Source organism: Argiope bruennichi, chromosome 3 (genome assembly GCF_947563725.1).
Source record: "Argiope bruennichi chromosome 3, qqArgBrue1.1, whole genome shotgun sequence".
Classification (NCBI taxonomy): Eukaryota; Metazoa; Arthropoda; class Arachnida; order Araneae; family Araneidae; genus Argiope; species Argiope bruennichi.
In genome coordinates, this window is record NC_079153.1 from 65,440,164 (window position 1) to 65,454,675 (window position 14,512).

At 26.2% G+C, this 14,512-nt stretch overlaps 1 protein-coding gene across 4 annotated transcripts in view; it reads left to right on the forward strand.

The window, feature by feature from the left end:
• LOC129963357 (neurobeachin-like) overlaps window positions 1-14,512 on the forward strand; it is a 235,459-nt gene that overhangs the window by 78,918 nt on the left and 142,029 nt on the right. For all 4 annotated transcript variants that reach the window (XM_056077686.1, XM_056077687.1, XM_056077688.1 and 1 more), the window contains exons 2-10: window positions 5,724-5,828; window positions 5,983-6,109; window positions 7,324-7,424; window positions 7,779-7,874; window positions 8,155-8,276; window positions 11,968-12,094; window positions 12,662-12,781; window positions 13,550-13,696; window positions 14,297-14,353. In XM_056077686.1, the coding sequence (XP_055933661.1) occupies window positions 5,724-5,828; window positions 5,983-6,109; window positions 7,324-7,424; window positions 7,779-7,874; window positions 8,155-8,276; window positions 11,968-12,094; window positions 12,662-12,781; window positions 13,550-13,696; window positions 14,297-14,353 (1,002 nt within the window). The remainder of the gene's footprint in view (window positions 1-5,723; window positions 5,829-5,982; window positions 6,110-7,323; window positions 7,425-7,778; window positions 7,875-8,154; window positions 8,277-11,967; window positions 12,095-12,661; window positions 12,782-13,549; window positions 13,697-14,296; window positions 14,354-14,512) is intronic.

Consider the following 14,512-nt stretch of genomic DNA (forward strand, 5'->3'; position numbering starts at 1 on the left):
GATATAAAGATTAATTCATGTTACAGATGGTTTTGTATTTTATATAAAATTGTTTACTTCTTCTTTCTGTATTATCTAATATTGTCATTTATCGGGCCTCGACAATAACCTATGTTTGATTCTGAGGCTCTAATATATGTATTAAAATATAATTTATTAGTATATAATTTATCCTAGAATATCTAGTTATGTAATTTATGTCAACGCTTCTAAGTTTTGGATGCATATTTTACTTTGGAGGTAATGTAGAATAGTGATGGTTTTTCGCGCAGGCGTTGAAAGGGGCTCGAGGGGCTTCAAAACATATTCGACATATACCATAGTGCTGAGTAGACGATACATTTTTACAGCGCAGTCTTGTCCTCTGAATTTTCACTACTTACTTTTCTTTAAAAATAAATGAAAGGAAATGAATGAATAAAACTATCCTAATGAAACATTGGAGAAATAAGCACTAACGGAAATATAGAGAAAAAAAATATCGATAAATAATTTCAAAAGCTTTGGTATAATTTTTCTCTTTTTTTTTTTTTTTTTTTTTTTTACTAGAATCAACGTTATTGCTGATAAAGAAATTCTTTTTTTTTTTTTTTTTTTTGAAAAGTGTAATCATCGCTCAGCCGGATACTTTTATTTTTAATAATGTAAATCTATTTAAATTAGTGAGAATAATATCGCAACATTTTTTTTTTTTTTTTCAAAAGCGATGGAAAAACTCTAAATACAGTTTGTTACAAATGATAATTATTTCATTGCTTTTTGTTTAGTTACCTCCGTGTTGAAATCTGACGGAAATCTATGCCAGTAATGCGAATGAAGAGTTATTTGTCCAACAACGTTTTAAGAACAAATGATGAAATAGTGTGAATCGACTGTCCCTCTCTTACTAATTGAAAATGATGTTATGAAAAAATTATAGGTGAAAATTGTGGATAAGAAAAGTGACATTTTAGTATATTGATACCTTTCAATATCTATTTCTATGAATAGTATAGAAGAAGTAAAGTAATTGTCAAAAGTTTTGAACTCTAGATTTTGTCGAATTCCCACAATTCAAACCTCCTTGAGCCTGAAAAGGACAATTCTGTCTGTGAACACGATAGCGTAGAAACGCGCTTTGAGCTTGACAAATAAAATTTAGTGCATGGTCTTTATACCAAATTTGTAGATTTTTTAAAAATAAAGTCACACTTGGAAACGAAATACATTCCTTGGAATCTATCTCACTATTTGAGTATAAGTAAACCGGATAATTATAAAACTTATAGAGCTAGACAGATAAAATTTCGTACACAGATTTAACATTTAAAGTGCAGATATGTATCGAATTTTGAACCTAGACTGTCAAATCGTAAATATCTGTCTATACTTCCGTATGAATGGTAACACGATAACTCGGAGATAGAGCTACTTTTATTTATGATCTTATGACTAAAAGTATTGCTTAGTGTCAAATTTTGGTTTCAGTCTTTCAATGAAAAAAGGTGTTCAAAATGAATAGATAATTATTATTATACTGTGAAAGTTTCTGAAAGTAAACATCGGAACACTCGTGGCATACACAGCCTTGCCCATGGTCCACAGTTTTATGCAGGGGAAGGAGATAACAGTTTTATTGCAAGAAAGTTCCTTTTTCTGAACTTAAATAAAGAAAAAATATATAAGATATTTTTATATATAAATATATAAAAAATTTTAAGATGTTTTTTAATCCCCCCCCCTTTTTAATACAACCTTTGAATGCTCGAATGATGTTAGATTATCTGATTTAGGCAGAATGAAGGATCGAAAGAAATCATTGTCTCTTTATTCTTTTATATTATTTAAAAAGTTTATAGAATAAAAATAACAATTAAATGACAGCAAAGATAATATTTTTTTTCATCTATTCGAGTATGTATAGCATATGTATCCAAAATAAGGAAATTTGACCACTCCATAGTGGATAAATATATACAAGGTGATTGGTAAAATCTTTTTATCCCTTTAAATTCGAAACGGTATCTCATATAACAAGGGAAGTAATGCATACCTATGGTGAAGTGACTGTGCTGAATTTATCGAAACAGTTATAGCTATGAAACTTGCTACACAAGTCATCATAGTAGCGATTCGATGAATCTCGGAGCCTGTATTTTAAAATTTAATATAGAAAGAATTTCATTTAATATTTTGTATTTTTTGGATGATTTTTCGCATATTTTTGCATGTAGTATCGTTTCAACTGATTGTAAGGGGGAAAAAATTGATGCATCATCATGGGGGGATACATAATCTTCATTCTAACGAAATTTTAAATCTCTGTATTTGCTAAATTTTGAAATTTTTTTTAGAATGTAGTCAATTTTTTGAAAAAAAAAAATTTCAGAGTTAAAATTCTAGAACCTGTCAATCTAATTCCGTTGTCTTTTGAAACTTTTTTGAGATTATTATTTAAACAATTATCACTCTATTTAAACTTATAACGGTTAAAATATTTTTTTTTTCCATCGATATTCAATCAATTGTTTTCCTGGTGATTTCAAAGGTTTTCTTTTGTTGATCCGTGGTAGTAAACATTGATCTGCAAGAAGTTTTTACTTCGCTTTGACAAGAAGCCAGATTACAATATCAAAAATCTTGAATATGTGTTTGTCCAATGCTATGTCTTTATAATTTAAATCCTCATCCATTTTCCAGGTTTCATCCTAAACTAGCAAATATTATTTTATTCTAAAATTTTCTTTTATTTCCTGATCCAAATCTCACTTTTCTGTTTAATTATTTGTACCATGCGCTCTAAAAAAATTGATCACTTTGTAATTATTTGAGTAAGCGAAGGAATAAAAATCCCGAACGCCTAACTCATTCTTTCCAAAGATACTTAAAATTCCCTTTCCTTAATCGACACGTATCTAAGAAATCCCTTTAAGAACCTCTCTGTTAAAACTCCGAGGGATAAAACTTCTGAGACTATATTCTTATGTCCAGCTACACATTGACTTATTTCACCATTATCGATTATACCCTTCCTTAAGAAACTAAATTTAAAAATTCCTAATTTTTCTTCTTGTCAGCTACTTATTTGCAAAATTATAATATATATATAGAAGGTATTTCACCAGGCGTTTTCACGTCAAGAAGAATATACAAAAATCAATATTATATTTTACATCATTTTCATAGCGTTATTTTTGCATTATTGTCGTTTTGACGTTATTGACATTCATATCACGGGCAATTACACGCGGGCTCTGTTAATATAATGTATTTATGATTATAATTTTTATATAAATATTACAGTTTCTTTTCAGTTTTATGAGTTATTTATATATTGCTTTGTTAGGCCCTTTGCTTACAAGGCGGTCTGAAAAATGCAAAATTTTGAAGCAAATTTTATTCAAGAAAGTATTAAATTATTATTAAGTTCTTAAAAATTGCGCTTAAGTCTTTGTAGCAGTTGAGAAGCTTTTCAGATCAATTCATTCGTTAAACATATTTATGCTCATAAAAAATTTCGTATCTTTCTTAAAGGAGATAATGGCACTTGGGATTAACGTAAGAACTATGTAGCTGGGAATTTAGTATCTGCAAGTATATTGAGATTAAAAACTTGCCTTTGATTAATGGAATTGAATGTATACAGTTCGCGAAATAATATTAAAGTGCACATATCGTCGAATTTTACAATAAATAAATAGAAGCATTTTTCTTTTGCAAAATCAACCAGTGGCCTTGGGCTTTGTACTTTGTACAATTCGCGGCCCCCTTGGGATGATCTTGCTTGCTTATGTATTTCTTATATAGGCATATGAAATAGAAATATGAATATCATTGATATTTTCTTATCATTTATCTCCTTTTGTTCGATTCTAAAATACCATTATGCTCTTACATACTCTTTCCCCATGTTATCTATCGCTGATCCATGATTTATTTGCCCTCATCCGTTAGAATTTTATGGTGTAAGTTTAAAAGATATTTCTGGATGATGTCATTTATTTGAACAATTCGACGCTATATTAAAACATTCATAAGTTTTGAATCTTTGTGTAATTGAACAGAAAATGTTATAAAACGGATTAAGATAAAAAACAATCAAAAAATAACTTAAAGTTTGTTGGAGAAAAACAATGTTTCACACGTTACATTACAGTGAAAGAGAATGTCAGTTTCATTGAATAAGTTTGATGCTTTTCATAATGAATTTATTCAAACTGCTTGCTAATCAACAAAAGTCAACCCACTTTTTGCCCTACTTTTCAGAAACTGTCATTATGTTAATGTTCCAATAATTTATTTTGTTGTCTATCTTACTTGATATGACTTTATATTTGTATGGTTTTATTAAATAAAGAAGTTATAATATAGATTCTTTAGTTCATATAATGTCGCTATCACGTCTTTAAAATATTAAAAGTTTATCGACGATCCATTAGATGTTACACATATTATATTTCCTAGTTTTTTAATATTTGAAACAATGTGTTTTATTTGGTCCATATTTGTTCCATTTGATAGTTAATTGCTCTCCATTTTTTTTTTTTTAATTTAGAAAACTTATCTCATGGCGATATTTTTCATATTTCTCTTTCCAAAGCATTGTGTAGCATTCTTTTTCTCTCATTAAGTTTCATTTTTTTACAAGTTAAAAAAGTTCTTTTAAATAAAATTTTTGTTTTATTTCTGAATATAAAAATATTCGTTTTGAAATCTAAAATTTTGTTAATCTCAGAGTTGTCACCTTTTATTACAAATTTCGAATTATTTTTTATTTCAAATTTTCCGTAACGAAAAACAACGTAAAGCTTTTGAATATTTGTGCTCTTTTGGGGTTAGCAAATTTATAATTATTTTCTGAAAACTTGACTCTTTTTTTTTTCTTAGGAAAAAAGGTCTTTCATATTAATATATAATATACTTAAAAATGATTTCTGGGCGGATTTGTTTGATTTTTATTGTTTTCTTAATGCATAATTTTTTTTAGAAACTTCTAAAATTTCAATAATATTTCGAGAAGCTTTCTTTTGTTAGTATGACATAATTTAGAAAAATTGTTTAAAAAATTATTTTTCTCTAAGGAAAAAGGATAATAACTATATCTGTTTAACGATATTTTTTATAAAGGAATTAATTGCAGTTATCTATTAAGAAAAGTTAATTAAAAAGACGATTTTTTTCTTTTTTTTTTTCTCACTTGAATTTTAGTAAGCTTCATTGACTTCTGCCAGTGAAGCGCATTGGCAACACATTTGACACATGCATTCTCATTTCGAATTTGTTGTCATTTTATTACGGGCATACCAGTTCTGTTTCGCAAGTGAAGCGAACCGTGCTTTGCTGACTAATGCTTTTCACTTGCAACTTGTTCATTTGTTCCAAGTCGATCATGCTTTTAGTCGTATGAAAAAATTAGTCACTGAAGATGATGAAAAAACGGCGAATCTGTCGATATTTGCATGGAATTGTAAACTATTAACTGAATTTTTTTTTCGTTGTTAAATTCATTTTATTTTTAAAAATGAAGTTTTATATCTATGAAATTACTCTAATTCCGATTTTTATTATTATGTCTAAAATATTTACTATTATTTATGTAAATTTTAATTTATATTGTATTTTAACCTCATTGCTGATTATTAATTGTTCATTTTATTTATAGTTCTGTTTTCTTTATATTATATTAATTATATTAATTTATGTAATATTTTCATTATTAATTGTTCTAATCTTTCATTTTTTAGCTGGTTGGGGGAGAATTCGACATGGAACTAAATTTTGTCATACAGCAGCCCCAAAATATAGTTCATATGTTAGATTTGTTGGATCACTGCCCGTCCAATTTGCAGGTAATTTTCTCTTAGCATTATATTCCCTTATTGAAATAATATAACCTTTTCTATGCTCTTTCCTAATGTAAGTTTATAATCTCTAAAATCGTTTCCCCCCTCGCTTAGAATTTAATTAAGTACTTTATGAGATTTTATTTCTTTCTTCCCTTAGGCTGAAGTTTGGAGTGTATTTATTGCAATTTTAAGGAAAAGTCTTCGCAATCTGCAAGCTTGTACAGATGTTGGGCTAATTAAACATGTTCTTTCTAGATTATCTTCTGTTGAAGAGGTTGTAGCAGGTGAGTGAAGTTTTAATATAATGAAGAGATGCTTTCATAAATCACTATTTTAAATTAATGGTTAATGAGGAACATGTTTCATTAACTAATACATTTCAATTTTTCATTACATTTTTGTATGTCATTCCACAAAATTAAATTATTAAGTTTTAAAATCTTTTTTTTTTTAAATTCATATATGAAGTTTAATTTCGGGATGCTTCTTTTGAAATGTCTAAGCCTTTTTAAAAGCCAAATCACTCCATTTTTATGAATATCTTTTATTTCATCGATATATTTATTTTAAAATAAATAGAATTGAGTATTATTAAACATTGAATCCATTGCTATTTGATATTCTCTGCTGTAAACATGATATATAAAATGGATGAAATCTTAGTTTCTAAAAATCTTTACAACTTTTTGTTCATATTTAATTAAATTCTTTAGATGGTTGATTATAATAATGAGTGGTTTGGATTCTTGATATGTTTAATCTGTACCAATGTAATAAGAGCATACATTTTTTTTTCTAAAATTTGTTTTTATTTTATTTGGCATTCATTTATAAATAATGTTCATATTGCAATAACTTTCAATGAAGTCTTTTCATTAAAATTTATAAAATGGATGATTTTGATAATTAAAAAAAAGTTTAATTATGAAAATACTTTATCTTTGAAAAATGTAATTGAAAGCGCTATATGCAATAACTAATAAAATCACATATATCTTCTCTAATAAACTAGATGAATTTTGCATATCAATTTAAAGGGATTGTGCAAACTGCTATATATTGTTTTCTCTTTTGTAGTGCTTGTTTTTTTTTTCCTATGATCAATCATTTTTCTATTTTTTTAATCCTGAAGCATATTTTTTTATTATTTTAAAGTATCTTAAATTATTAATTTTTTCCTTCGTAGAATATAAATAAAAATTTATTGTATTAATTCATAAAAATATACCTTATTGATTGATAAAAAAATTACATATTAAAATAAAAAAAGTTAGAATTAAATATAATTTTTTTTAAAAATCTTTCTTTTAAATGGTATAATCCCCTCCACCCATTTCGGATAATTTCTATGAAAAAATATATTTTTGCTTTCTCAATTTGATTTTGGAGTTTCATATATTTATTTGTGGTTAAAATTATTATTTTGCTGTGAACTGAGAATAATTGAAAAATTAATACCAGCTTTTAGTTTGAAATTCATGGAATTTTTCTTTTTCAGATCTCTTAATTGAAATTTTAGGAGTTTTAGCTAGTTATAGTATTACTGTTAGAGAGCTTAAGCTTTTGTCCGGTTGTATGAAAGCAGAAAATGGCAAATGGGTGAGTGTTCATTCGTTTATTTACTGTTTAAAAAGTTATATGCCAAAAGAAGGGCAGATTATAATCTTTATTTTTTCATATATATAATTGCTTTAGTAACAATAATTAATGTTAATTAAAAATCACCTCAGATGTTAATCAATGGTAATTAAAAATCACCTCAGATGTTAATCAATGGTAATTAAAAATCACCTCAGATTGTATAAATATGGTCATTGGAATATTTTTTAATTCATGATATATTGTTTTTAGTTTTTTAATTTGACATTTTGTTACTGCTTTTTATATTCATGATACTATCTTGATTTATTTTCTGTTTTTTATGATCTGCTAATTGAGGAATTTTTTTTATAGCCAAGGCATTCCGTGAAATTGTTATCAGTATTAAGACAGTTACCCCAAAGGCATGGACCTGATACCTTCTTTAGTTTTTCAGGAAAAAAGGGTGCTGTAAGTATATTATGTTATTTTCATTATCTTTATTATAAAATGTATTTTATAAATTATTTAGTTTTTCTATATGTTTCATTTTATGATATTGGCTATATAAATGGAAAACCTTTTTTCCATTTATATATCCATTTCCACATTTATAACAAAACATTTTTTATTTAATATGAAGTGAACATAATTAAAAGCTTGTTAAATGTTTGAATTATTTTGTTATTATATTGAAATGAATAACAGCAAATTATATTTAGTAAATTTAATATCTTATCTTTTATTTTAGGCAATAGCATTACCTCCTCTTGCAAGGTGGCCGTATCAAAATGGTTGGACGTTCAGTACATGGTTTAGACTAGATCCTATAAATAGTGTCAATATTGAAAGGGAGAAACCTTATTTATTTTGGTATGTGATTTAAATTTATTCCACATATTTCCAAACTTTGGAAATAATTATGTTTTGTAATCCTGTTATTAAATTAGAATAAAAATTAAAATTCCCCTTTTTAATATTTTATGAATATGTTATAATATTGCACATTCTAGAAGTGATTTTTATCATATTTTAAAGCTGTTCATATTTAGTATTTACTATTTTAAGGTACTTCATAAACATATAAATTGGTACTTGGCACTTAAATGTTTTGTTATAATGCTCTTTTGAATAGTAAGTATTAAATAAATTATTTGAGCTATTGTACTGATATACTTTATTAATCTTTAAAGATTTAATCGATTTTGAGATCTTTATTCGTCTCTTTAGAAATTTAATCTCTTTTTGAGATCTTAGAGAAAATACAATGCGAATATCATAGCCGAATTTTGATATTATACTTTCCTACAGTTAGAATGTCTAAAGTTTGTACTTTTAACAGGGTGCGTATCATCGTGAAAAGTGCTTAAATTTGAAAAACATTTGTAAGCTCCTTGAAAGTGCTTAATTTTCAGAAAAAATCCTTAAAATGTGCTTACTTTTCTAGTGAAGACCAAGAAAGTTTTTCGTTTTGTTTTGTTCCTCCATAAGTTCAGTATGATAATTCGAAATCATGGTCGTAAAGTCCTGCTTATCGGTTGTATCAAAAAAGAAAACCAACAAAATTGGAGAATTCGAAGAAGTATTTCAGGGGTTCCAGTATATTTTAAGATAACACTTAATGATTTTTTTTTTCCTTCAACAATATGCATTGCCATTTATAAAAATACTGGAATAGTTATCTGGAACGGGCAGTACTAAATGCGTACTATGCGAATCGAAAAACATTCCAATTTTATTTTTTAATGTTTTAGATATTAAAGAATTTATTTAAATTATGCTTGTTAAGTTTATATTTAAACTTTCATTTCTTGTTAAAGCAGAATATGCGATAATGTCCGATAGACGGAAAATATGAAAATAGCAGGATGAATGTGATACGATATATCAAACTTGGGAAAAGTTGCTTTAAAAACACTAACATATTCGATCATCATTCTCATTAATATGTCGTGTTTGAGCAATCACTTGAATGACCTTCTACAGGCATTCAACTGTACTATATTGAATTGAAATTAATTGTGTTAGTAAATCGCGTAAAATCTAGTATGTTGAAATTTTAACTTGAAGCCTTAAATTTTCAATGATCGTGATATCTTTCTCGCTATTTTTTGGATGTCCCCATCCATTTGAACATTTTTATTTGTTGGACTAATCTTCCCAATTTTTTTTTCTAATTAAGGGGGGGGGGAAACTGCTGGATCTAATACTGAAATATTTTTAAAGGAATTAAAAAAAAAGTTTTTTTACAATTTTTTTCAGGATTTAGATTCTATAATTTTATAACGATTTTTTTTTTCTTTTTATAACTTTTATAGAAATTTTTTCCTCAATGAAATCTCTCTTTATATATAAAGTCTTGTCCTGACCAACACCCAGCATAAAGCCATTGAAGTTAGGAGCATGAAATTCGGAAAGTTTTTGCATTAGAAGCATACTAAGAACGGATGTCTCAAACTTTTAATTCGAAATAAATAAATAAAAAATGAAATTTCAATGTGTTTTCATCATAAGATCAAAGCATATTATCGTCTAAAAATTATTTTAACACTGTTTTCAAAGTTAAAAAAGAATAGCCTTTCAAATATTAATTTTGTTTGGTTGAATGTAATTTTTTTAAAAATAATTTCTGAGAAATTAATTTTGCGCACAGTTTATAACAAAGATTTTTATTATAATGAAATTCAAAATAATATTACTTTTTTGAATCGTTGAATTCAATTATTTTGCAACTGCTAAAATTGTTGTAAAAGGAAAAAAAAAAAAAAAAAAAATGTTGAATGCTTTTATTTGAACATAAAAATTTTTTTAAACATATCCATTGAATAAAATTTTTCATGTGATAAGTTTTGTTAAATTTTGAAGCAGTGCGATATATTGTCTCACGCTGGCTTCAAGAAATACATTTTTTTTTTTTTTTTTAAATGCTTCAATTGGTATTTTTACTTTCTCGTATACGAAATTTTGTGAAAATATTGCAATCGTCGAAAAAGTCGTATTCGAGATTTTCATGAATCTCCACGTTTCATACCTCTTTGAATTCGGAAAATGTTTGTCTGTGACAAAGATAACACAAAAACACTTTGAGCTAAATGGGTGAAATTTGGTATACGGTCTTCACTCCACCGAACTTGTAGGTTTCGATCAACTTTTTAGCAAGACCCTTTTATAGGAAACCTGTTTGTCTGTCCGATTGTTCGAATATAAGTTAGCATGATAACTACAAAATATAGAGCGCTAAATAGTTAAAATTTGGTACGCAGATTTAATATCTATTGTATAAACATCTGTCAAAATTTGAATCAAATCCAACAAGGGGTTCACCGCTTGTCAATCTGTACTTTCAGAAATATGTAAACACGATCATTTAAAAATGTTGCGGCTTAAATATATAAAATTTGGGATGTAATTTTGTGACTATCAGTGTAGTTTTGAGTCAAATTTTTGTTTTAATCGATTGGGAAGAATGCAGCTAAAACCCAAATTCGCTTTTTGGATACTTTCGACCGCATGCCACGGAGGCTTATTTAGAAACATGGCATTGCTCTATCACCAATTTCACGGCAGTTTTACTAGTCGTGTGATGATAGCCATAGGAATGCTTTAGTTCTTAGCTTTATAAAATTGCAAATAAAATTACTTAATAGAATGAGTGAGGCAGGAAGAAATTTATTTTTTCCATTCCAGCATATTGGATTTTAATTGTTGTTGCTTATATAAAAATCAAATACAAAATTTGTGGTCGTGTATTGTTAATCTTATGAAAGTTTACTTAATACATCTATTACATTACTTAATACTAAAGAAATTTATATATTTTTTTTTTTCGTTTTTATGATGATTTCTATGCTTTTGTCAAATCCAAAGAGGCATAATTTTAAATTAGAAGATGTTGGGCAAATACAGAAATAAATATTAAAATTTAAAATGTAAGCATTTAAAATTAATTTGTAAGAATTTCTTTTCAATAAAAACTATGCATTATTATAAAAAAAAATACTATGATTAGAAAATATGCAGTGTATGTATGCATACTCATACAAAGGTGCTTAATTTTTGGGACTAAATTGCTTAAAAATACTAAATTTTTGCAGCAGTTTCTTACTATGCACCCTGTTTAATCAGACTTACTTTGTTTTATTGCCTTTGAATTGTTAGAATTTGAATTTGAGTGTTGAACTTTCTCTGAGAAAGCTTGCCTGTTGAAGAAATTAGAAGAATAACATGATCTAGACATTGAACAATTATGCAATCTATTAAATAATGAATAACATGTATCTTAATATTTATAACGATGATTGTTAGAATATTGTTTTCAAATTTAAATCCCAACCAGATTGGTTAATGTTTAATATTCTAAGAATTTTTTTAGAAGTTTAAGTAAATATTTCTCTGAAATTAATATTTATCAATAGCTTTCATTTTTATTTATTTTTTAGTATATCAGTTTGATCAAATTAAAAATACTAATCTGAATCTCAAAAATAGGACAATCTATTGCTTATTTCAAATAAAGCTTGAGTAATTTATGATTAAATCAAGATTTTCGATCTCTTGTGTTTAGTTTTCGAACCTCAAAAGGTGTAGGATATTCTGCACATTTTGTTGGAAATTGTCTAGTTTTCACATCAATGAAAGTAAAAGGCAAGGGTTATCAGCACTGTGTGAAATATGAATTTCAACCAAGGAAAGTGAGTATTGATTTATACAACCTTTTTTTCTTTTTCAGAATAGCAAATGAAATATTTTTGCAAGTTAAATTTTTTAAAAATTAGATTACTTCAGCAAAAATATTCTCTGTCAATAAAATTTTTGTCAACTCTTCAAGTTTCAGAGAATTTTCAAATTCTTGCAATATTTAAAAACGCTTTAAGCAGTGAAGTTTTTTTCTATTTGGTTCGTTTGTAATAATTGTATTGTGTGATTTTTTTTAATCAGATAAGCAATTTTCTTTATCCTTTAATTTATTACAAGTAAATTTTTTATTTGAATTTTTTGATGTGTAGGTAAATATAAATATTTCAAACTGCAACCTTTATTAATTGTTTATTCATCATAAATTTCATAGATGTATAATTTTAAATTTTTTTTTTAATAAAATGGTTGTTTTTCAAAGTGTTTGCTATATGTTGCCATTTATTACTTTTATTGAGATAATCATTTTTAAAAAAGAAGTTTATTTTGCTTTGGTTAGTAATATTCAATTTGTAGATGTTACTTGATTCCAAAATAATAATAATAATAATGTTTTTTTACAGTGGTATATGATTGCTATTGTATATATTTATAATCGTTGGAGTAAGAGTGAAATCAAATGTTTCGTGAATGGGCAGCTGGCTTCAACTACAGAAATGAGCTGGCTTGTAAATAATAATGAGGTAAGTATCATAAAACTGGATGGTCAATAGAAATTATTATAATGTAAATAAGAAAGCATCAGTTGAAATCATATTTAATTATAATTAAAGAGAAAGCTAAAAACTAACTAACTTAAATCTAAGCTCAGGCTTCTAATTAATTTGTATTAATATGTTAAATTCCTTTTTAATTTTGTTCATATTTACACTATTAAAGAAAAGTCTCATTTCCTTTCCTCCAAAATAATCTGTTTTATGAAGTGTCACATATTCTGAATATTATAATATATATATGTTAAGGGATATAAATATGTTATAAATATATATGATCTGTTAAAAAGATCATTTTTGAATGAAGTTGGTAAGAAAGAGCAAAAATTGTATTCCATGTATGCAAAATCTTGGCATGCATATTTCAAATTTAGTATGTATGTGTACATACTAAAAATTCTGAATTCTACATACTGAAAAAATTCAACATTGTTTCATTTTTAATTAGTAATGCATTACTAAGAAATGTATGTTAAATAATATTTCCTTCATTTAAGTAGAATGTTGAAATTTAATTTGTATGAACAGATTGTGATAATTTTTTAAATCAGTCAAATACATTACTTTTTCTAATAAGTAAATAAAGGTTTGATATCGATTAAAAAATATTGCATGCCTTTTTAAAATCTTGAGTGTTGTGAATTTTGAATTATAAAAATTTTCTATTTGAGTTCTTGAAAATGAGCAGAATATTTTTGAATTGTTCTAGATATTAATATTTATATCAACTTTTTTTAGCCCTTTGACAAATGTTATATTGGTGCTGCTCCTGAACTGGAGGAAGAACATGTGTTTTGTGGCCAGATGTCTGCTATGTATCTCTTTAGTGAAGCCCTTACAACTCATCAAATATGTGCCATCCATAGGTTAGGTCCAGGATATCAGGTAAATTAGTTGAAAATGCATTTCTTGTCTTAGTAGTTTTTGTTTAAAATTAATTTAATTCATAATTAATTAATTTTCATTTGAAGCATCACTCCACTTTGACATTCCTTTCTTTTACATTTCATTTACTTTTTTTTTTTTTATTTGCTCTCCCAAATTTTCTGTTCTCAAAATATATTAAAATCTTTATCTTTATCGTTAATCTAATTCATAATTAATTAATTTTCATTTGAAGCATCACTCCACTTTGACATTCCTTTCTTTTACATTTCATTTACTTTTTTTTTTTTTTATTTGCTCTCCCAAATTTTCTGTTCTCAAAATATATTAAAATCTTTATCTTTATCGTTAATCTTTTAAGATTTTGTACTTTCTACTGCTTACACCACACTATGCATTTTCATTGTGGGGAAAAAAAAACAAGATAGAGTGACATCATAAAATTCAAAAATATGCTAAATAACAGTGGAGTCATTTGTTTAGAGGGGTAAAAATAATTTTGATAATCTTTATGAACTTGAAAGACAGAAGTCATACTATAAATAAGTTTAATAAAATAATTAAACTAAAAGTACTAATAGTTTTAAATTTTATTTTTAGAGTCAGTTTAGGTTTGAAGGAGAAGCCAGTTCATCCTTACCTGAAAACTTAAAAAGGGTAAGTAAAATTAGTCATATTTATTTCATTTGTTTTATATTCATGTAATATTTCTGAATATTTCAAAACATTAATTTATTACAATTATTGTATAGTTTAATAAGTGTATAATAAGTGTATTTTTACAAAAAAAGGCAAGTTTTAGTTATTAATAACGAT